This window comes from Callospermophilus lateralis, chromosome 1 (assembly GCF_048772815.1).
Source record: "Callospermophilus lateralis isolate mCalLat2 chromosome 1, mCalLat2.hap1, whole genome shotgun sequence".
NCBI classification, from domain to species: Eukaryota; Metazoa; Chordata; class Mammalia; order Rodentia; family Sciuridae; genus Callospermophilus; species Callospermophilus lateralis.
Window position 1 is genome coordinate 15,844,034 of NC_135305.1, and position 25,417 is coordinate 15,869,450.

Below are 25,417 nucleotides of genomic sequence, written 5' to 3' on the forward strand. Positions count from 1 at the left end.
CTCTGAGGGCCTAGGATGAAAGCACATTATACCAGAGAGAATTTTTTCTTTTGCCAGTTGCCCTGGGTTATTACTAACCATATAATTTTTAGCTATATTCTGTCAGCTTAGAGTTTTCCCAGATTATGCAGGTCATATAAAACTAACTCCTAAACCAAGAAAAATTTTTAAAGACTCCCCCTACCCCCATTCTTGAATCCAAGCTAAGATAGAAAATGTTTCTAATTTCTGTTAATTGTAAATTTTTCTTCTGTTTTTTTCTTTTTTTAAAAAAAACTAAAGATGCTATCTTGAGGGCCCAGCTTTAGGCAGGTGTCATTCTAACTTCTGATCTGTACAAGCCTTAGAAAAATCCATCTGCTATATTCTGAGAAGAAACATAGAAAGAAACCATAGGTGTTAGGTAGAAGCTCAGAAGGCAACCAAGATCTCAGGGATAGATGATCACCGCAGCAGCTCCTTATCTGTAGGTTTTGTTTTTGTTTTTTGGTACTGGAAATTAACCCCTGAGGCTTAATCACTGAGCTATACTCCTAGCCTGTTTTTTTCTTTTAATAAGGTCTTTCTAAAATGCTGAGACTAGCCTCAAATTTACAATCCTACTGCTTTAGCCTCCTGAGTTGCTGGGATTACAGACATATACCACCATGCCCAGCTGCTCCTCCTTTCCTTTTGACTTTGGAATTTCTCTTATATATTTGCAACCTCATCTTTTTTTTTTTTTTTTTGGTGGGAATCATTGGGCATTCTATCACTGAGCCGCAATCCCAGCTCTTTTTATTTTTTATTTTGAAACAGGGTCTCAGTAAGTTGCTTTGGCTGTTCTAAAATGTGCAATCCTCCTGTCTTAGTCTTCCAAGTTGACTGGATGACAGACATGGGCTACCACATTCAAATTGAAAGATATTTAAAAGCAGTATTTTATTCAGTATTTCTAAGAATTGTTAAGCTTTATGATTTAATTAGTATATGTAAATTCCTACTGCTACATGGTCATCTGTTCTCCCAAATACAAAGGTTATAAGATTTTTACAAAGTTGAAAATAACCAGGCTGGGATTGGAGCTCAGTGGTAGAGTGCTTAGCCCATGTGAGGTTCCTTAGCACCACAAATAAATGACTAAAATAGAGGTATTGTGTCCATCTACAAAAAAAAAAAAAAAAAAAGAGAGAGAGAGAAAAGAATCAACTAAAGGCTATTTCATTGATGATCTTCATTAAACGCCATACAAATTTTACATCTTAAAAATATATTTCAACAATCAGTAATTATGACTATGATACTCACCTTTACTTTGGGTTTGGGTGCAGGAATCACCTTTTTCTTTGCCCTAAAAGATTAAAACAGATGCCTTTCAGTAGTAGTTGTATCACTCACTAGGAAAGGAACACATATGAATCTTATAATTAAGCAAATTTCTCCCAATATTTGGAAAGCTCTTTGGATGAAGTAAAAAAAATATACTTGGTCTATAAGAATATTCAGCAACACTCTTCCCGATTCAGATTAAACACAAGAAAATGCCAATTAGTAAAATATGAAATGTAGATGATAAAGTTAAAGAAACAAATATAAATATACAAAATATAAGTTAAAACAGTTTAATAAAGCTGCCTAGGAAACTTACTTCAAAGAACTACTAAGAATTTACAGTTATTTGTAGGAAAACAGCTTCAAGAAACTTCACACTAAAATTAGACCATGATAAGGAACTGTAAATTGCATTTTACTTAAAAAAAAATCTTAAATTTTTCTATAAAGTTATTTTTTTAAATGTAAACATTCAAATAAAAATGTAAAAACAACAACAAAAAAGGGCAGGATAAATACTATGGAACTTGGGAACCTTTGGAACTGCGTGAAAAGTTTAAAAATTAAAACAATCTTATGGGTTCCAAAGAAAGAACTCAAATGTTTTTGAATAATTAAATGAGTGATAAACCTAAATACTTCATCCCATCTGAGTGTTTTTATTTCATTACGGTAAAATGTCATCAATTAGACTAACACACATCTTGATTTAAACTGTGAATCTTTAGTTTCTTAAAGGCAATGGTAATTTTCAGTTTTTTAGGTGAAGGCCATGAGAGCAAAAGTCTTCCTTTTTACTTATCTTACAGAATCCTGCTTTCTTGTACAAAATCAAACAAAACTAGCAATGATAATGAAGCTATTTTAACCTAGTGAAGGGAAATGGTGGGCACAGTGCTATGTGTTTGCAGTTCTAGCTACTCAGAAGGCTGAGGCAGGAGAATTATTTGAGTTCAGGAGTTCCAGGACAGCCTGGAATTCAACTCAAAACAAATACAAAAACAAAAACTGAGGGAGAGAACCTGCATAAACAACTTTAGAATTAAAACATGAGTCAGTTTGTATTTGTTTTTTTGTTTAGGGGTGTTCCTTTTTTTTTTTTTTTTTTTGGTTCTTTTTAGTTACACATGACAGTCGAATCTATTTTGATATATTTATACAAGCATGGAGTATATCTTATTCTAATTGGGAGTTCAGTCTTGTGGATGTACAAGACAGAGAGATTCACTGTGATGTAATTATATATGTACATAGGAAAGTTATGTCAGATTCATTCCACTGCCTTTCCTATTCCTATACCCACCCATTCCCTTCATTCCCATTTGTCTAATCAACTTAACTTCTATCCTTTCCCTCCCCAACTACCTTTGTGTGTGTTAAGATCCACATATTTCTTTTTTGGGGGATTTGCAAATTTCACTTAGTATGATAGTCTCCAGATCCATCAATTTACATCTTCCTTATGGTTGAATAATATTCCACTGATATGCCACAATTTCTTTATGGATTCATCTGTTAGTGGGCATCTACATTGCTTCCATAGCTTAGCTATTATGAATTGTGTTCCTAGAAACATTGATGTGGCTGTGTCACTGTAGTGTATGCTGATTTTAAATCCTTTGGATGTATGCCAAGGAGTGAGATAACTGGATCAAATGGTGGTTCCATTTCTAAGTTTTTAAAAATATATATATTTTTAGTTATAGGTGGACCACAATATATTTTATTATTTTTTATATCTTTATTTTATTTTTATGTGGTGCTGAGGATTGAACCCAGTGGCTCACACATGCTAGGTAAGCGTTCTACCTCTGAGCCACAACTCCATCCTGACCACAATATTTTATTTTTATGTGGTGCTGAGGATTGAACCCAGTCCCTCATGCATGGTAGGCAAGCGTTCTACCTCTGAGCCACAATCCCAGCCCCATCTCTAAGTTTTTTGAGGAATCCCCACACTGTTTTACAGAGTGCTTGCATAAATTTGCACTCCCACCAATGTATCAGTATTCTCTTTTCTCCACATCCTCACCAACATTTATTGTCACTTGTATTCTTTTTTTTTTTTTTTAAGATTTTTTTTAACATTTATTTTTTAAATTATAGGCGGACACAATAACTTCAATGTATTTTACATGGTGCTGAGGATCAAACCCAGTGCCAGGCAAGCGCTCTGCCTCTGAGCCCTAGCCCCAACCCTGTCACTTGTATTCTTGATAACTGTCATTCTGGTTGGTGTGAGCTGAAATATCAGTGTAGTTTTAATTTGCATTTCTCTTGATTGCTGGAGATATTGAACATTTTTTCATATACTTGTGGACTATTTTTTTGAGAAGTATCTGTTTAATTCCTTTGTCCATTTATTGATTGGGTTATTTGGAGTTTTTTTGGTGCTAAGATTTTTTAGTTCTTTGTGTATCTTGGAAATTAATATCTTATTGGAGGTGTATGTGGCAAAGATTTTCTCCCATTCTCTAGGTTCTTTTTTCATGCTCTTGATTGTTTCCTTTGCTGTGAAACAGCTTTTTAGTTTGATATTATCCCATTTATTAATTTAAAAAATTTGTTCTTATTTTAGTTATATATGACACTAGACTCTATTTTGATATATTCCATTTATTGACTTTTGATTGTACATCTTGCGCTTCAGGAGTCTTACTGAGGAAGTTGGTTCCTAAGCTGACATGATGGAATGTTCGTCCTACATTTTCTTCTAGTATGTGCAGAGTTTCTGGTCTAATTCCTAGGTCTTTAATATACTTTGAATTTTGTGCAGGGTAAGAGATAGGGGTTAAATTTCATTCTACTACACATAGATTTGTATGTTCTTGGTGCCTTTGTCTAGTATGAGATAGCTGTATTTATTTGGGTTTCTCTTTGTTTCTTCTATTCTAGATCATTGGTTTTCATGTCTATTTTGATGACAAAACCATGCCTGTTTTTACCAATACCAGCTCTGTAGTATAATTTAAGGTCTGGTATTGTGATGCCTCCTGTTTTGCTTTTCTCACTAAGGATTGCTATGGCTATTCTGAGCCTCTCATTTTTCCAAATAAATTTCATGACCACTTTTTCTACTTTTTAAAATTCTTTTTTGTAGCTGTAGATGGACAGAATTCCTTTATTTTCTTATTTTTATGTGGTGCTGAGGATTGAACCTAGTGCCTCACATATGCTAGGTAAGTGTTCTGTCACTGAGCTATAGCCCCAGCCCTGCTTTTTCTATTTTTATGAAGAACATCATTGAAATTTTATTGGGAATTGCATTAAATTTGAATAGTGCCTTTAGTAGTATGGCCATTTTTCCAATATTAATTCTGCCTGTCCAAGAACATAGGAGACCTTTCCATCTTCTAAGGTTTTCTTCTATTTATTTCTTTAGTGTTCTGTATTTTCATTGTAGAAGTCTTTTACCTCTAGTGTCAGATTGGTTCCCAAGTATTTTATTTTTTTTGAGGCTATTGTGAATGGGATAGTTTTCCTAACTTCTCTTTCAGCCGATTCATTATTGGTATATAAGAACACAACTGATTTATCGGTGTTAATTTTGTATCCTGCTACATTGCTGAATTCGTACCTGAATTGTAATGCACGTGGTTTTAGAACTATAGAGAAACTAAAGGCCACATATATTATTGACACAAATTTATCTCTCTGTGTTTATTTACTTATAGATTTAAGTTCTTGCAACAAAGTAAACTGCAATGTATCCCAAAAAACAAAAGCAAGGGGAAAGCTGGGTGACTCATGCTTATCGATAATCCCAAATACATGGTAGGCTGAGATGGGAGGGTCACCTGAACCCAGGAGTTCAAGACCAGTCTGGGAACAAAGCTAGAACTTATATCAACATAAACACAAACAAATAATAACAACAAAACACCCCAAGAATAATAAGAACTTAAAACTACTACAACTCAATATAGATCCCTGATGGTAAACAAAGTGTTCTTCCTAAAAACTTTCATCTGTATAACAATATAAAGGAAAGAATTTTATAATGTTGTTCAAACAACATCAATCAGACATCTTAGCAGAATATTGAATAGAGTGCTCAGTAATTCTTAATAACTTGCTAATTTTAAATTTTAGTAACTCTTTAAGACTACACTTGCAGGCTACAGAAAAGTAGCATTAATTTGTAGGTATAAAAATTATGGAGTTGACCAATAATCACCCAAACAGCAACAACAGACAAAAAAATGTGCCCTTTTATTGAACGTAAGGAGGATAAGAGATCTTTACTAATCCTTTCACTAGGCTGGGGATGTAGCTCAATGGTAGGGCACTTGCCTATCATGTGCAAGGCCCTGGGTTTGAACCTCCAGCATATGTGTGCTCATACACATCATTTCATTAAGGAAACATCCAGTTTTGAACAGAAAGAAGAACACAAAGAGTAAGTTAATTTTGTAGAATAAAACACTCTTTAGGTAAAGCAGGGTACTTTTGTATATGGAACTGTCCTGGTAAGCTAGGGGCAGAAGGCCATAGGTTACCTATATAGATGGTTAATAAGAGGTAGAAAAAAAGAACAATAAGACGACAAGATAGAATCCCAGGAACAACATTTTCTATATAAGAATCCCAGGCAGTCTGTGTCACATTCTAGATTCAGGAGGTTTTGAAGAACAGCCTGAGAACTATTTTAATAAACTCTGAGGTCTAAACAGGAAACAGACCAATAATTTATTTTTAAGAAGATGGTGATAAATGGAAATTGGTTAAATAAATCGTATTTCAATTAGCATTTAATAAATGATACATCTCCTTACTAAAGCTACAAGAATAAAGATAAATCAAGAAATCTGGAGTCTGCATTTACTCACGGAGCAGAAGTAAGATGATTATGTACACTCCGGCTTTCCTTAAAAAGCATTCTGGAAAAATTAAAAGGATACAATTATTATTTTTTTTATAGCAGATAATAACATAATTGCTTTATTTTTCTTACAAAATCATTTGACAATAGGTTATCATTTGCATGTTTACCAAATATACTGCTATTAGTGTGCTCAATTATGGAGTTTTATCACCTCTACTTGTTTAATATTTTTAATAAATGGAGCAACTTGAAATGGTGGGGGTAGGTAATGTAGCTTATGAAGTTTCATACTCTTAAAACTCTTTAGACTTTAAATAGGGCTATTCTTAAGTTTCTCAAGACACTTCACTATTTTCCAAGACCCTAAGGTTGCCAATCTTTTCCTTTGCTCTAATTCCTGTATTTGATAGTTCCCCTCCTGAAGTTTATAATAACCATTGTTCTCCCCACTTTTCTTCCACTAGCAAATTCTGATACGAAAAAGAAACATGATAATTTAAAAAATCACCTTGATATCCATATCTTTATATGCCCATAGGACTGTTTTGGATTTTAAGGGCTTGAAAATTTCAAAGGAGAGGCTATCTGAGATACTATATAGAGGTTGAACACATTAAGTTCTTAGCAAAACCAATGTCAGGTGTTACTCTCTTACTTTAATAACAAAGTAAGAGAGTAAATCAGAATTCAGGAGGTCAATCTCTTACCTCGCCTGCATCCAGCCCTTAGGCCACAAGGGCTTCACCTCTGTTTCCATGAAGGATTTAAGATAATCCTCAGCAGACTGGCTTTTATTTGGCTCCAACTCATAGCATCCCAATTTGATCTCGACGAGGTTACATAATAAAGTTCTAAATAGATAAAAATATTATTACATATAAATCTGACTATGAAACAATAGAAAATTTTAAGTTTGAAACAGAATTATCTTTACTGAAAGAACTCCTTGCCAGGCATGGTGGTGTACAGGTTTAATTCCAGCAGCTCGGGAGGCTGAGGCAGGAGGATTGCAAGTTCAAAGCCAACCTCAGTAACTTACTTAGGCCTTAAACAACTTAGTGAGACCCTATCTCTAAGTAAAATATAAAAAAATGGCTGGGGATGTGGCTCAGTGGTTAAGCACCCTTGGGTTCAATCCCTGGTACAAAAAAGAGAAAGAACTCCTTTAGGCTCACTTGACATAGATTTGTTTGTTTTTAAACAAGTATCACTCATATAAATACAAAAAATGGAAAAGAAAGCAAAATAAATTGACTGATTTATTCAGGTATTCCTAAACCTTCTTCCTATTCACAGTCCAATATAAGTCACTTGATGTCCACACCCTATCATTCTCTGTTCCTTCAAGTAAGTTATGATACAGTCATTCTTGAGTTCTCCACTACTATTTCTGGAGTATTCTTCCAAGGTACTAACAACAGACTTTTTTTTTTTTTTAAAGCACACAGTTGTAACAAGAATATTATCTGAAGAATTCAGATAATAACAAGAAGATGTTTTTTAAAATTTGTCATTCATTGCTCTAGTCTAACCCCCAAATGAAACAATTTCCTTTGACAGGTACCAAAGATAGGTAGAAGAGTTGTCTCTGTGGGGTATAGAAATACTGGGAAGAAAGACGGTTGATTTATGTAAGTATATTGAGTACTTCACCTTCTGAATCCAGTGTAACTCATTCCATTCTTAGTTTATGTTATAAAAAGTATTACATAAAAATGAAAGTGGGGCTGGGGCTGTGGCTCAGAGGTAGAACGCCCGCCTACCATGCGTGAGGCACTGGGTTTGATCCTCAGCACCACATAAAAAATAAAATAAAGATATTGTGTCCACCTATAGCTAAAAAAATAAATATTAAAAGAAAAAAAAGAGGGCTGGGGATGTGGCTCAAGCGGTAGTGCGCTCGCCTGGCATGCGTGCGGCCCGGGTTCAATCCTCAGCACCACATACAGACAAAGATGTTGTGTCCGCCAAATAGTAAAAAATAAATATTAAAATTCTCACTCTCCCTCTTTCTCTAAAAAAAAAAAGAAAGAAAGAAAATGAAAGTGATAATAATATAAGGAGGGCTGGGGATGTGGCTCAAGCGGTAGTGTGCTCGCCTGGCATGCGTGCGGCCCAGGTTCGATCCTCAGCACCACATACAAACAAAGATGTCGTGTCCGCCAAAAACTAAAAAAAATAAAATATTAAAATTCTCTCTCTCTCTATCTTAAAACAAAACAAAACAATATAAAGATATTAGGGCCAGAGTAATGGTCTCCTGAATATATTTTTTCTACATACTAACCTTTGACTGTTTTCAATCTAGTCTTTCATTTACTACATTTTTCTCATGGTGTTGGGAATTCAACTCAGGGTCTAACACATGCTACACAAGTGCTCTACCCCTAAGTTACAGTCCCTTTCCCTATTATAGATTCCTTTTATGAGCAACCTTACTTCTCCACTGTATATTTGGTTAAGAGCAAAGACTGGCTAAATTCTACCTAATTGTGTCATCCCAGTGGAATTTCTTTCTTGGTCCTATGACACGCTTCCCTGGTTTCTCATCATCATCTTCCTCAGATCCATTCTTTTCTCGTTCTTCATCTGTTTGCAACCTAAAAATTGAAAAACCTTTTAAGAAGCAAAGTTTTAACCCTACAATATGTCCCATAAACACTTCCAGAATTGCTTAACTGAACTTTTACTCAAATAACAGACTAAATAGGGAATCTACCTTTTTACATAATACTTTGAGTAAGCTATACAGTGCTTGGCAAATGAAAGTAGCCAAACTATAATATAAAGGCATATTTATCTTTTAGGTCAGAAAATATTTGTGTCCAGCACCAGCTAGTCGAATTAGTCAGTATATGAAATGTCTGAACAGTTTTAGCTCTTGAGTTTTTAAAATATTTTTTTAATTGTAGTTGGACACAATACCTTCATTTTATTTATTTTCATGTGATGCTGAGGATTGAACCCAGGGCCTTGCACATGCTAGGCAAGCACTCTAGTGCTGAGCCATAACCCCAGCCCTTAGCTCTTGATTTGATCACATCCATAAAGTAAATCAACAAAGTCTTTTGCCTTTGACACCAAAGCAGTTGAGGTAGCAACATATCATTTAGAAAATATTCAATTTATCATTCAGTGGTGTATGTGGATTTGTACTTGATGATGAAGTCCTATCAAGACCAACCCCTAACAGCTAAAAGTGTTTCTCAAATGGCAAAGCCTGTCGAAACAGAAGGGGTACATACTTGGCACACTTAGCTTGACTACGAGCCTGGCAATCCTCCTGGTATTTAAATAGCTGTTCAGGCATAACATTGCTAACAGCCAGTTTCAGTTTTTGCAGAGGTTCTCTTAAACGATCATCCTGAGAAAAAAACATACTGAAAGTTTTTCAAATATCTTAACAAAATTTATTCAATGAACAGATTCTCAAAAGGTGAAATTTATGTTTCAAGTATTGATTACAGATTTGAAATGTTAGCATATCTAAATATGGACATTTCTTCAATAGTACTGGCTTTTATTAATTAACACTGGATATAAAATTAGAATGATAAAATTTCCCAGTTTGCCCAGGAGAGTCCCAGGTTTTACTTGTTGCCCTTGCAAAACTATTAATAGTATTTCTTTACATTCTTAAAAAGCCCCATGTTGTTGGGTGTGGTGGTACAACACCTATAATCCCAGTGATTTGGGAGGCTAAGGCAGAGGATTATGAGGTTCAAAGCCAGCCTCAGCAACTCAGTGATGCCCTAAGCAACTCAGCAAGACCCTGTCTCTAAATGAAATACAAAATGTCCCTGGGTTCAATCCCTGGTACAAAAAGAAAACTAAACAAACAAACAAAAAAACATGTTTTAAATTATGTATACTTTATAATACAAATGATGAAATCTACATTGTGCAGATTACTAGACAGTCCCCATTACAATGGGAAAGCACTCCCAAAAGAAGACAGTTCTCTGGAATATATGATCCGCATGATCTTTTTTTTTTTTTTTTTAGTTGTAGATAGACAAAATATATTTATTTATTTTTATGTGGTGCTAAGGATTGAACCCAGTGCCTCACACGTGCGAGGCAGGTGCTCTACCACTGAGCTACAGCCCCAGCCCTATCTGCATGATCTTGTTTGAGTAGTTACCAACAGGATGTTGGCATCCTGTTCTCTTGGTTATTGTTAGTAATTGTGTCTTATGCTGTAAGCAGAAATGCAAGCTCAAGGCCAAAGTGAAAGAGGAAACTGGGAGACTCTTATCCATATGTGTTCTGGGTAAAAAGGAAAACAAGTAGGTTTTTAATCTAATAGCTCTAATCAACTAACTTATTGTTTTCAATCTTGCAAAATAACATAGGTAACTATTTAAAACATATTTTTATCACTATCATAGGTGCAGAAATATTTTAAGACTTAGTTTTCCTTCAGTAAAACAATAGAATTTTTTTTTTTTTTTTTTTAAATATTTTTGCAGTGCTGGGGGATTGAACCCAGGGCTTAATACATGCTAGGCAACTACTCTACTGTGAGCTATATCCACAGCACTAAAACAACTGTTTACAAAAGGTGCTTTTTGGTAGAGATGACTTTTTAGAATATAAATTTATTACTAATAATCATTTTAACCTATCCCATATATATCAATTAATAAATACGAAGCACATGACTATCTGCTATAACAACCCATTTTAAATGTCAACATTCAGTATCATGGTTCCTGGACGATTATTTTTGAAGAATTATGTAGCTGAGACCATCTACCTGGAATTAACTGGGATATATTCATACAATAGAACACTATATACAGTGTTCTAATTGCATGCAGTAAAAAATGAATAGATTTCCATTGTATGTACACATCCATAAATCTGAAGCACATAATGTTGAGTGTTAAACAGTGAGCTGCAGAAGAAAACAGATACTATACCTTATATGAAGCTCAAAAAATAAAAAACTGAACAATATAATGTTCAGGGATACAAACTATGTGATAGAAAACTTGTTTTCCTACTTCTAATTCCCATCCCCCCCCACCCCGCTCCCTCTGGTACCCATTTCTGCCATTTCAATTATGACAGCAAGCTCCCTCCAACTGCCAATGTTTGAAAGAGCCAGGTAAAGGCACAAAATCTGAGATATTATAATTAAATTCACTCATTAATTTGCTTTGAATTGAGAAAGAATTTATGTCTCTCAATTTATGTGTATAAAGAATCCTACGCTTATCAGATCTTGCTTTCTATACACTGACCAGCCTTAGGAAACATTCTCATAGAGACCTATCAATTATTGAAGAAGTAACTATTCATCAGGGAATCGAAATACCTTCAATATCTTGCCATGATTATTAAATATGTTCAATCTGATATAAAGCAATTAATGTACAAAGACCCTAACTAGAAATAATTCTCATTTTGTAGGTTATGAAACCTCAAAGGCAGATATTATTATTGTTCCTCTTACCTGGACATTGAGGTGTAACTTCTTTAGCCGTTTTACCAGTGTTTCTTTATTGCATGGCACAAATGCTTCAAGATGAGAGTAGACACCACTACGAATAACAGGGCCTAATTCTTGTAGCTGTAACTCAATGCTGATCATAAAAACAACAAACAGTATGGAATTTTTTTAGGTGGCAAAGGCTGATTGTTGTTCTCAATTTATACTCCCAATATTTCCCAGATTTTTCATAGAATTTACCTCCCTTCCAATAAACAGTAAAACTACAGAAAACAGTCTGTGAGTCTAACTTCAGAGTAAAGTTTATAGGACCACAACAAGCTGGCAACATTTTTTTTTTTAATGTTTTATAGTTATAGATGGGCAGAATGCCTTTATTTTACTTATTTTATGTGGTGTTAAGGATTAAACAGAGTGCCTCACACATGTTAGGCAAGTGCTCTGCCATTGAGCTACAGCCCGAGCCCTGGCAATACTTTTTTGATGACAGGCGTCAAGTATTCTGGGGTTAACCAAAAGTTCATTTCTTCAAAGAGATATTATGTCAGCCCTCCACACCCTGGTAATTACTATAGCAGCCAGTGACACAGTTTCATTTAATTCCTAGATTATTTTTTTCTTTAAGGAAGTTAAAAAAAGTAGAGATTCAGAAAAAAATACCCTACCCCCAGCTATAGACATGAAATACTTTATCTGTCTTTGTTTCCCTTTTTGTGGTATTATAAGATACATATTTAATAGTTTGTTCAACTTATTATAATTTTCCAGTTTCTACTTCTACTTAATACATTAGCTAAGAGAGTAGAAGAGGAGAACGAGAAGGAGGAGGAAGAAAAGGAGGAGAAGGATGAGGAGGAGGTAGAGGAGCAGCAGCAGAAGAAGAAGCAGGAGGAAGAGGATGAGGACGAGGAGGAAGTTTGCTGCAATAGTTCTATTCTGGGCAGGACAAACTTACCAATAGCAGAGGTCTCTTTCAAGATGGAAGACATTATTACCTAGCAACTATCACTGAATAAAGATAAGAACAGATAAATTTGAAGATCATGATCAAATTTGAGATCTTGGGGATGGGGCTGTGGCTCACTGGTAGAGTGCTCACCTAGCAGGCATGAGACACTGGATTTAATCCTCAGTACCACATAAAAATGAACTAACTGTGTCCACCTACAACTAAAAAATAAATATATATATTTTTCAAAATTGGGGCTCTTGGCAAAAACTATGTCCAAATCATTACATTCTATTATAAGAGAAGATAAAGACAGACTTTGAAGTACTTTTCACAAATGTAAGATGTATCCAAGGATTAAATTAATAGTTTTTTGGGAAGAAAAGAAACCATATCATATAAAGTATATCCATAGACAAATTGCAATTTCATTTAAATTGAGATGTGAAAAATTATACTCCTTGGAATTGGTAGTAGAAAATTCTTGGTATTGGAAAAGCTAAACAGAAAATTAAAAATGGAAGAAGTTTAAGACCTACAAGAACTAGGGGGTCAAATTAAAGGTTCACATGGTAAACAACCACTATGACCATGAGTTCTATGTATAGACATTTGTTAGATAGCATTATGTGGTCAGATAACATGTGTTTAGATAACATCATGAGATTATATCCTCACTAAAAGTCTAGACTCTGGATAGAAGGCCTTCTACACTTGTCCTGTTAATGAAAGTTCTTTGAAGCTGAAAATTAAAATAGAAATTCCAAGTACTAAGAGATCCCAGGTAAGGGACCTCTGTATAAAAGTCAGTGGTTTCCAAAGAGGTTAACTAAGATACAAGAAGAGCTGACTCCCAAGAGAAACCCTTTATACTGAGATTCCAGTCATTACTCATTGATGTCTCCTTAAAGGAACATCTAACAGTTAAGAGATGGCAGATAGATTTCATTTTAAGTGTACAAAAGAACTGATGGTATAAACCTAGAGCAATTTGTTAAACAGAATGTTTAGGGTGAATGAGGATCACAGGCAGAGTATCATGATTTATCAGCAACTTCTGCTTCAAGTAATAGAGAAGAAAATAAAGTCAGCATGTTGTATATTTGTAGATTCAGGTCAAATTCAATTATGCAAAAGAAAAAGGGTTCCCCATTCTAACTAACTGATCTCTTTTCCTTCCAGGCATAAGTAAGCAATGGTGAAGCAGAGCCAATATACCTGGACAATTTCATGGGGATTACTACCTCCAAAATCACTGTATGCCTCTCTTGAAGAGCAACTCAGGCTGGGCACAGTGGCATGCATCTGTAATCCCAGCAACTCAGGAGGCTGAGGCATGAGGAACACAAGTTCAAGACTAGCTTCAGAATGCATTAAGTAATAAATTCATAAAAATTTAAAAAAAGACTAGCTTCAGCAACTTAGTGAGGCCCTAAGTAACTTAATGAGAACTTATCTCAAAATAAAAAAATAAAAGGGGCTGGGAATTTAACTTGGTGGTAAAGCACCTCTGGGTTCAATCCCTAGTACCCCCCCCCCAAAAAAAAAAAAAAAAAAGAGAGAGAGAGAGAGGGAGAGAGCGCGCACTCAACTCAGTCCACAGAAGTAAGGCATGTTTGTTTAGAAAAGTGCAAAGAGAGGCCAGAGAGAATAATAGAATAATGTAACTAAAGGGAAATTCAACTCTGAACCTAAGGGCTTAAGGAAATGGAAGCACACCTTCTGTAGAAAAAAAAGTAAGTGGCTCCCCAAAACTCCAAGATTTGTTTCCTGATAGACATGGGAGGACTGAAAATAGAAGCCTAACAGTGGAATGTCAACAGTCTGCTTATTTGAGATGTCATGTCCCAAGGATAGTCTCTTGATTCTCTCAGGGGATAAACATTTGTTCTGTCTCACAGAAGAATAAAACAAAAAGAACAGTCTCAGTCACAAGAGCTGATCTACTACACTTAGGGCTTTCAGGTGGAAAGAAAAAGAAGAGCTAGTCAGACCCCTGATTATGGAATCTGGGACAGCTCTGATGACGTTGCAGCACTGTTTATCTGGTGTTTGAAAGGGAGGTAGGTAAAAGGTAGAGACTCAGAAAGAAAGCACTTGCCAGTTTCCAGGCAAACATATCAACCTTACTAAAATAAAGGACAGAAAAAACAAACTCCTCTGCCAAATACTAGCAGCACATCAGGCTATATATTTTCTGAGTTCATTTTTAAACAATACAGGATAAGGATATTGCAATTAATTACAAATAGTAATTAGAACTAATCAGTCAATTGATCCTTCTTTAGATCTCACAAGAAACTGTCTACATCATGTATTTATTTAAAAGACAGATTCATAGTATTTCATGTTGTTGTCCTGAATCTTTCCATATGATGCTATAAACAATCAGAGTAAGCATGCGTTATCATTATCATTGTGATCATCATCATCATTATCACTGAAGTACTCAGGAATGAACCCAGGGGCACTCTACCACCAAGCTACATTCCCAGTCCTTTTTATTTCTTAATTTAAGATAAGCTTGCTAAGTTACAGAGGTTGGCCTGGAACTTGTGATTCTCCGGCCTTAGCTGCCAGAGTGACAGGGATTACAGGTGTGCACTACTATAACGTCATATGTTATTTTCATCCAAGGAGCTAGATTTGCTGCTTTCATCAGATCATTTTGCGCCTACTTCTGCCTGAAGTCAATTATACATTTCATTTTTGTTATCAATGGTTAAAATGTGAGCCAACAGTTTAAAAGCATAGCTTATTTGACAACAACCTCAGAACCTAAAGGTTCATAACTATCAAATAATTTTACACTGTAAAATTAGCTAAGTATAAAACCTGATCTAAACATAATCTACGATAGGCATGGTGGCACACACCTATAATATATCTACTCTGGAGGCTGAGGCAGGAGGATCACAAGTTCCAGGCCAACTTCAGTAACCTGCCCAGACCCTTTCTCAAAATAAAAAATATAAAAGGTAGCTCAGTGGTAGAGTACCCTAGTTTCAATCTCCAGTACTGCAATCAGTATCAATAATTTATATATCAGCCTTTACCTTCCCCTTTCCAATCTCTCACTTTCATGTTACTTCCATCCTATCCTACAACCAGGATTTCTTTATTGACCCACACTTTGCATTTGGCTATAAAATTTTGTATGAATTCTACTTAACTGCAATAGATATCAATGGAATTGTTTTTCTCAAGTCTGAGTAATGAAAATAGGTGGAAAATTAAGCCAATTTGTATAAACACTCTAAGCTATCTCAGAAATAATATTTTCACATAAACTGGCATAAAATACTTTTAAAAGTCCAGGTTAATATTCATCCTGGACAATGGTAACTTGCAGATAAATAATTTTGCTAAGAGACAAATGATAACTGTACATGCTCCAAGACTAAAAGGGAAGGGTTAATGTCTCAGATCAGCCATCATTCAGCATCTGTATCTCACAGACCTAATATGTGTGTGTGTGTGTGTGTGTGTTGTATATGTGTGTGTGTGTGTGTGTGTTGTATATGTGTGTGTGTGTGTGTGTGTGTGTTGTATATGTGTGTGTGTAGGGGGATGGGTGGGAGGTGTATCTGTCTCAAAATTTTTTAAAATGTAAATATATTTTTAATTGATATTGGGATTGAACCTAGGGGTGCTTAACTACTGAGCAATATCCCAGTCCTTTTTATTTTGTATTTTGAGACAGGTTCTTGCTAAGTTGCTCAGGCTGGCTTCAAACTTATGATCCTCCTGCCTCAGCCTTCCTTTAGCTGTATTTTTATTTATTTTAAGTATTTTTTTTTTTAGTTGTAGATGGAAACAATATCTTTATTTATTTATTTATATGTAGTTTTATGTGGTGCTGAGATTCAAACTCAGTGCCCCAAGCATGCAAGGCAAGTGATCTACCACTGAGCTACAACCCCAGTCCCTCCAGCTATATTTTGAAATGAATAATTCTAAAGATTTTTTAGTACTAAAAAGAGAAATACTTACTCTAAAAGAATATTATTCATATCCTGTGTAAAGAATTTTTTCCTTCCTTCTTCATCAAAAAGTTTGGCAGCCTAGAGAAACATAAGAAAGACTGTCAATATAACTCATACAAGAACTCTGAGATGAATTACCTAATGGGGAGAAAAAAAGAAAACAAAAGAAAAAGGAACTTCTTAATAGCAGAGTACACAATACCACATAAGTTGTGATCCACAATCAGGTATTGAGAGATCCAAATTCAACTGCATATGTGTATGATTAATAAGTTTGCTACAGCTCCTGTAACAAATTACCACAAACTAGGTGACTAAATAGAAATAAACAGTCCAAAGCCCAAAGTCATGTCATTGGGCTGAAATTGAGGGGTGAGCAGGGCTGTGCAGCTCCAAGCCTCTGGAGTGTAGGCCTACTTTCACCTGAATTTCAGTCCCCTGATTTTGGACTTGGGTTTGAGAATAATTCTTGGGGCTGGGGATGTGGCTCAAGCAGTAGCGCGCTCGTCTGGCATGCGTGTTGCCCAGGTTCGAGCCACATGCAAGGCAAGTGATCTACCACATGCAAGACAAGTGAGTTACCCACATACAAACAAAGATGTTGTGTCCGCCGAAAACTAGAAAATAAACATCAAAAAAATTCTCTCTCTCTCTTTAAAAAAAAAAAGAGAGAATAATTCTTTTTTTTATTTTTTATTTTTTTGCACTGAGGATTGAACTCATGGGTGCTTGAGACAAGGTCTTGCTAAGTTGCTGAGGCTGGCCTCAAACCTTCAATCTTGTCTCAGTCTTTTGAATCACCATATGGTGACTGTCAATCTACCAAATTATTTGAAAATTTTACATGCTATAAGTAGAAGAGATAAGTTTTGGAGACATGCTTCTTAAGACAGGATGAAGACTAGATGTATATAGAGGCAAAAATATAGAAAGAAAGTCAGAATAAAAGCCAAATTTCAAGAAAGGAAATCAAAGTCAAGAGGTTGAACTTGGAAGAATATTACAAAGGGAGAATAGAATAAGAACAAACTGCTTATCAGACAGAGGCATGTGAGCTGAAGATAAATTTTCATCTCTTGAAGAAAAGTACCATTTCATGTTTTTTTAAAAAAAAAACAGAGAATTCACAGGTATCAGTAAGTAAAATGAATCTTATTTATTGATAATTTCCTAATGAGGGCTTAGGAAGAAGCCATATTAACCTTCAAATGGCTATTACAAGACAGATATTTTTTCTTAAAAGATATGACAGAGCCTTACAAAGTTGGACACACTCATCACTAACTAATTAGTTTATGAAGTGCGATAAGTAGCACATAACCCAGTAGGCAACATGTAAGCACGAAGTGTAATGGTCCTGACTTTAAAACCTAATTTTGAATTTTGGCTTGGCCACTTAAAAATTGTGTCCTTGGACAAATTACTTAACCATCTTGAACCTTAGTTTCCTCATCTATTAAATGGAAAAACATTGCATTTGCTCACGTTTCTTGGGAGGACTGTATTCAGCAATAAGTAAAATAAGGCAATAGGGGCACAGCAGTACCATACTCAGTACATAGCATCGAATTTTACTAAATAAACAGTAGCTATTATTTATTCATTTTTGCAAAACTGGGGACTGAACTGAGGGACACTGAGCTACATTCTCTGCCCTTTTTTTTATGTTGAGACAGGGTCTCACTAAATTGCCCAGGCTGGCCTAGAACTTACAATTCTCCTGCCTTAGCCTCACAAGTTCCTGGGTTATAAGAAAGTGCCACCACACAGAGTTTAGAAGCTATTATTAATAATTACATCTTGAAAAACCTGTATCACATCACTAGCACTTTTAAAAACCTAGAAAAAAATGAAGAATTCAGGAATGGGGAAATAGGGGGAAAAGAAAGCATGTACTTGGAAGTCAGGAAAATCCCAGTGCTTAAAAACTCTGGCTCTAACACTTACAAATTCTATTACTTTGACCACATTTTTTGATCTATCTCCACTTACATTTCTTAAAAGGGAAATAGACACTACATACTACACTTCATAGAAACATTGAAAAGATTAAAAGCAACCAATGAGAAAAGCTATACCATGCAAAAATAAACAGAGGTCTACAGTTAAATCATACAAAATTAAATTGAAGGTAAAAAGCATTAATTGGACCAAAAGGGTAGCCTTCTGATGATAATCACTGCACTAAAGATGCAGCCATCATAATCTTACAAATGAAACAGCAAAAGCGATAGCAAACTCAAGTTACAACTAAAAGAAATATTGGCAATGAGATATTTTAACATATTTCCTCTAAATTCTGAACTCATGATGGGGTATAAAATAAGTAAAAAATAGAGAGGAAGCAATTAGTAAGTTATTACCTTAGAAGAAACAATATAGAAAAATAATAGAATTGATTAATAAAATCCAAGAGCCAGTTGTAGGAAAAATTAGGTAAATCTCTTGCTTCCCTCATTTCTTTTTTTTTTTTTTTTTTTTTGAATTACTTCAGAAATTTTTATTTTCTCTTTTTTTTTTTATCTTTTTTTTTTTTAATTAATTTTTATTGTAGGTTGTTCAAAACATTACATAGTTCTTGATATATCATATTTCACACTTTGATTCAAGTGGGATATGAACTCCCATTTTTACCCCATATACAGATTGCAGAATCACTTCAGTTGCACAACCATTGATTTACATATTGCCATTCTGGAGTCTGTTGTATTCTGCTGCCTTTCCTATCCTCTACTATCCCCCCTCCCCCCTCCCCTCCCCTCTTCTCTCTCTACCCCCTCTACTGTAATTCATTTCTCCCCCTTATATTTTCCCTCCTTTACAAGAGGAAGTGAGGGGAAAGGCTTCCCTCATTTCTTGAGTTGTAAATATATATTTAGAAAGAGAGAAATAAATGGAGAAATGGAGAATGGAGAAATCCTAGCAGGAAAAAGGATATAAAATAGTTTAAATATTATAATCCCACTAATGATAATTTTTAGCAATAACATATTGGAGGATGTATAGATTAAAATACAGAAAAATAGCTGTTTTATAATGATTATTTCTGCTCGGGGTAGGAAACATAAGATAATGGGGATCTTAAGAATGTAATAAAAAAAAATTCTGCAATGACTAAACTATGGCATAGGTTCAACAAATAAACATGTCAAAATAATCAGAAAGCATTTTAAGCTAGATTTGGCACATTTTTAATATAAAAAAATACTATCTCTCTTTGTAAGATATAACTGGATTTGCAGCTAATTAAACCAATGAAGATTATGAATCCAAGCTGATGTGGAGAGGAATCTATGAACAACAGGGCAGTCTCAGCTCTTAGCTTTTTCTTTGGTACCAGGGAATGAACCCAGGGATCCTTAACCACTGAACCACATTCCCGGGCCTTTTTATTTTTTTCTTGAGGCTAAGTTGTTAAGGCTGGCTTTGAACTTGCGATCCTCCTGTCTCAGGCTTCCAACCTGCTAGGATTATAGGCAGGTGCCAAAGTACCTGGGTAAGCTCTTAGCTTGGTCTTACTGGGAACACAAGGCATGTATACTACTGATTAACTGGGAAAATAGGTTATAAAAACTGGATGTCAATCAACATAGACCAAAGAAAGAAGTTCAGGTACATTTCTGCAGTGTTTTTATTTCTTTCTTTCTTTGGTCTATTTTTTTGGGGGAAGGAGGGGGTGTTGAGGATTTAACCCAGGGGCAATTTACCACTGATGTACATCCTCCACCCTTTTACTTTTTGAGATAGGATCTCACTAAGTTGGTCAGGACCTCACTAAGTTGTTGAGGCTGGCCTTGAACTTGTGATCCTCCTGTCTCAGCCTCCAGAGCTGCTGTGATTACAGGTGTGTGCCACTACTCCTGGATGCCCTATTTTATTTACATGACTATGTAGATAATAAAAAGTCATAAAATCTAGATGAAAAAATATTTATAAGGCGGCTGGGCACGATGGCGCACGCCTGTAATCCTAGCAGCTAGGGAGGCTAAGGCAGAAGGATCATGAGTTCAAAGTCAGTCTCAATAAAAGTGAGGTACTAAGCAACTCAGTTGAGACCCTGACTCTAAATAAATTACAAAATAGGGCTGGGGATGTGGGCTCAGTGGTCAAGTGTCCTTAAGTTCAATCTCCAGTACCCCCAGGCAAAAGTTGGTAAGGTGAACTGAAATAATAAAAGAATCACCTATACCCATGTTGTAACTATAATTATTTCAATTTAAGAAAAAAAGCCTATGTGGAGACCCAATGTCTAAAAGGGAATATGGAAAATTAAAAGTTGTTGCTAGAGCCGGGGTTGTAGTGCAATGGTAGAGTGCTCGCCTAGCATGTAGAAGGCTTTGGATTCGATCCTCAGCACCACTTAAAAATAAAATAAAGGGGGCTGGGGATGTGGCTCAAGCGGTAGCGCACTCGCCTGGCGTGTGTGCGGCCTGGGTTCGATCCTCAGCACCACATACAAATAAACATGTTGTGTCCACCAAAAACTAAAAAATAAATATTAAAAATTCTCTCTCTCTCTCTCAAAAAATAAAATAAAATAAAGGTATTATGTCCATCTACAACTAAAAAAATATTAAAAAGTTGTTGCTACAAAAGCATTGGGATTACAGGGAATAATTTTTGTCTTTAAAAATGAAGCTTTTATTACTATGTTTGTGCAGCAAATAAAAATCAAGAGAATTATTACACTTACTACACGGAGGTCCTCGATGCGTTTTTCAAGAAGTACAGGTAGACCTTCTGGGAGTGTAGGTACCACCTTAGGCATAACCTGAGAGGTGAAGGTTGGCTGGGTGGTGTTTCCATTTTCTCCCCCTGATTCAGATAGGGGGCTACCATCAGAAGCAGCATCCAGTAATCTGTCAAAGTCGAAATCATCCAGTATCTCTAGGGCATTTTCAGCTTCCTGAAACAATTCATGTTCATTTGTGCTAACAAAAATGGGGAGCTCTGGATCAGTGCTGTTCAGATTTAATTCTGGGACGTCATTCCCCAATGCTGTAGCAGCACAAAGAGGCTTGGTAAGAGAGGAGGTCGATAAGGTCACAGGAACTTTGGGGTTAGACTCTGTTTTTAATGCATCCTTCTCTTTCTGAAATTTTCGAATCATGGCAGCTAGAGAAAGAGAATCTTTATATCGTTTCTTCTTTTTTTCAGACTTGTGTGAATTTAGAGCCACAACTCTGTGAAGAAAAAAGCGATCAATGAGGCTACATATAACTTTAACTATCTTCTGATCATCTTTCATTTTCCACTCTAGGAATAGCCACGTTGGCAACCAGATATGGATATGTGATAATCTCCTTACATGAACGATAGGGAAAGGTCTCAATTTAGCTATCGATTCCTCTAGAAATCTTTTCCAAATCCCATGGCTTAGATGTTTCTACATGTGCTACAAAATCTAAAAGACTTGAAGGGAGGTCAATGTTTCATTTGTTATACACCCCAAACCTACAACAGTCCTAGTGTAGAAGAAAAAAATATTTACTTAATAAATTTATAATTTGAAAAAAATTCAATAAAAGGTATTACTTATAGCTTATGTTTCACAAGAGGTTTACTTGTAAATAATGAATATTTAAGATAACCATTAGTGGGCTAGGGTTGTAGCTCAGTGGTACACCTAGCACATGTGAGGCACTGAGTTTGATCCTCAGAACCACATAAAAATAAATAAAATAAAGATATTGTGTCCACCTAAAACTTAAAGAAACCTTTAAAGATAATCATTATTAATGCACACAATTTTTCTCCCCCTAATCTCTTAATGACTCTAGGTCATGATTACAACAGTAATCCCATGTTTAGGAGAGGAGAAATACCTCCCTAAATCAATCTTTTGGATACAGACAGCCTCAGATGCAGATGTTCCTCCCTGCTAAGGAGGGACAGAAAACCCAGATTTTCATAAGTTTTTCCCTTACATCTGTGAAAAATGCTACTGAGAAGTAGAGACAATGCCAATTTTTAATTATATCATACAAATATTTTATTCTTCAGATGTAAGATTTATTTTCAGTATTAAGGATTGAACCCAGGGGTGTTCTATTACTGAGCTATATTCCCAGATCCTCAGCCCTTTTTATTTTTTAATTTTGAAACAGGGACTAAATTGCCCTGGTTGCCCTCAAAATTTCAACCTTCCTGCCTCAGCCTCAGGAGTTGCTAAGATTATAGGTATGTGCCACCAGCCCAGCTGACTTAAGGCTTTTGAAAAATTCTATTTGTTTTTTAGCATATTGTCACCTAAAGTCATAAGCATTAAGAATAGCTAAATAGGGCTGGGGATGTAGCTCGGTGTTAGATTTCTTGGTTAGCATGTGTGAGGCTCTGGGTTCGATCGCTAGTACTGTCAAGGGTGTGGTGGATGGAATCAATGACATTTTCCCCCCCTTTTCCTCCTCTTCTTTTTTTTTTTGTGGTGCTGGGGATTAAACCCAGAGCCTCCCACATGCTAGGCAAGTGATCTACCACTAATTATATCCACAGGCCGTGATTTGTTTTTTTTAAATATTAAAACAACTATAAATTGTTCATATATAGGCTACTGCTAATCCTTAATCCCAGACATCAAAATTTAGTGTTAGTACCAAAAGATTAAAAAAAGTGGGCTGGGAAAATAGTTCAGTTGGTAGACTGCTTGCCTCATCTGGGCAAGTCCCTGGGTTCAATCCCCAGTACCACAAAAAAGGTTATTTGAGGGCTGGGGTTGTGGCTCAGTGGTAGAGTGCTTGCCTAGCATGTGTGAGGCACTGGGTTTGATTCTCAGTACTATATTAAATAAATAAACAAACAAACAAACAAATAAATAAAAGTATTGTGTCCATCTACAACTAAAAAATTTTAAAAGAAAGTAATTGGATCTTTATGCCATCTTTTAAAACTAGCTCTTGCTGGTTAAACAAACAAAAACTGTAATGAGCAAAATGCTCACAGTACTACTCTAAAAATCTGATCTTAAACATCATGAGTCTCATAGATGACAATGCCTTCCAGTTATTAATGTATAACAAAATATTATTAAAACATAACTAAATTACTACTATTTGTAAATATTAAATTAGACTTAGCTACTCTTAATTAGTGGTGAACCTTCATTAATTTATTTATTCTAAAAGGAGAAACAGACTATGACAGTAGTTCTCTTATTGGGTTCCACTTACCCCAGTTGTTTAGGTACTTTTTTCCTTGGTTTCTTCTCCTTTTCCCCTTCCTCTTTCCGTTTCCGCTTCTTCATTTCGATATCATCTTCTTTTATTTTGGGAACCTGCAAAAATGATAAAATAATACACCATTTATTTATTTATTTTTAAATTTATTTTAAGAATGCATCATTTATTTAAATATCAATGCTCTCTTTTTTTGATGTTAGCAGTGGTTTTTCTCAAGTGTCAAAATGTAACAGCATTACTTGCTTCAAGTGCACATTCTTGGGGTCCATAAGCACTTTCAGTTCTCTAGAATAGGGCCTTCAAATATGAATTTTTGACATGCATTTTGGTGATTCTGGTACAAGTAAGTCTTTGGCCCTCATGTCAGCAAACATTTACCTATGTACATTATTCATTTCCCAAATGCAGTATATCCAATTCTACAGAATTTGTTAATTAGATCTCAAGAAAGGTAACAGTTATCAACAGTCATTTCTTTTTTTTAGTTTTAGGTGGACAAAATATCTTTATTTTATTTTTATGTGGTGCTGAGGATCAAACCCAGTGCCTCACACATGCCAGGTGAGCACGCTACCACTTGAGCCACATCGCGAGCCCTACCAACAGTCATTTCTATAGCAAGTCGTCTTCCTTTTTTTTTTAGTCATTGATGGACCTTTATTTATTTATATGTGGTGCTGAGAATTGAACTCAGTGCCTCACACATGCTAAGCAAGCGCTTTGCCACTGAGCCACAACCCCAGCCCAGCAAGTCTTAACCTATCCTAGAAATTTAACTTTATCCCCAAAACAGCAGACAATTAAACCACATCATAGAGAGTAAAAGAAAACAATTCTGTGATGTAAATACCAATTTTCCCAAATCCACATACTTCTATTTTAAAGCATGCATTAAGTATATAATCATTGAGCTATGGTTAGTATTTTACTTCTCCTTATATTCACAACTGTGGACCAAGTTAAGATTCAAAAGGTATATCCTATTAATTTAACGTTCTCTTTAGCATTGCAGTGTTGGAGACACTCACCTTGGGTGGCTTGTGCTTTTGGTTGTCTGTGATATCTTCTTCTTCAGTATCTGAAGCTTGGCGAAACTGCAGAGTGCCAGTGTTGATATAAAAGCCTCCATACTTTGTTGTTAAAGAAGCAGGAACTAATTCATCATACTAGATTAAAAGAAAAAACTTTAAGATATATCCTATTGTCTATAACTCTAAATGTCAAAGAAATTCATTCACCATGGAAACATTTTCCTTAAAAACCAACTGCAAAACTGACTGCAAACCTAGCAATCCCACTGCTGGGTATGTGCCAAGGGCATCATGCTTAATTTAAAAGAAATGAAATGAATTGGGGGGTGGGGAGAAGTTAGCATAGCAATTAGGATGTCTGCACTCTTGTGGTTCAATGTAGCATTATTTACAACAGCCAAGATACAAAATAATCTGAGTGTCTGTTAATAAATGAATAGATTTTTAAAATGTGGTCTATTAATACAGTGGAATACTATTTAGCCTTAAAAAACAGGAAATTCTGTCATTTGCAACAACATGGATCAACCTAGAAAAATACCATATAATCTCCCTTACATGTACAATCTAAATAAACTAAATTTAGAGACGTAGGGTAGAATGGTAGACAGATGCTCAGGGGGAGTAGCAGAGAGGAAATGAGAGGTGCTGGTCAACAAGTTCAAAATTATAGGTATACAGG

General features: G+C 35.4%; 1 protein-coding gene and 1 long non-coding RNA gene across 3 annotated transcripts in view; one reads left to right on the forward strand and one right to left on the reverse strand.

Annotated features, from left to right (window-relative positions):
• LOC143380029 (uncharacterized) overlaps positions 1-13,808 on the forward strand; it is a 64,984-nt gene extending 51,176 nt beyond the window's left edge. The window contains exons 5-6 of the long non-coding RNA XR_013088583.1: positions 7,697-7,767; positions 13,726-13,808. This is a non-coding gene — a long non-coding RNA (uncharacterized LOC143380029). The remainder of the gene's footprint in view (positions 1-7,696; positions 7,768-13,725) is intronic.
• Ubn2 (ubinuclein 2) overlaps positions 1-25,417 on the reverse strand; it is a 78,336-nt gene that overhangs the window by 25,520 nt on the left and 27,399 nt on the right. For both annotated transcript variants that reach the window (XM_076832742.2, XM_076832739.2), the window contains exons 4-13: positions 24,733-24,870; positions 23,696-23,799; positions 21,223-21,712; positions 16,537-16,607; positions 11,598-11,727; positions 9,382-9,500; positions 8,623-8,736; positions 6,844-6,987; positions 6,141-6,191; positions 1,288-1,330 (exon numbers count right to left, since the gene is read on the reverse strand). In XM_076832742.2, coding sequence (XP_076688857.1) covers positions 1,288-1,330; positions 6,141-6,191; positions 6,844-6,987; positions 8,623-8,736; positions 9,382-9,500; positions 11,598-11,727; positions 16,537-16,607; positions 21,223-21,712; positions 23,696-23,799; positions 24,733-24,870 — 1,404 coding nt within the window. The remainder of the gene's footprint in view (positions 1-1,287; positions 1,331-6,140; positions 6,192-6,843; positions 6,988-8,622; positions 8,737-9,381; positions 9,501-11,597; positions 11,728-16,536; positions 16,608-21,222; positions 21,713-23,695; positions 23,800-24,732; positions 24,871-25,417) is intronic.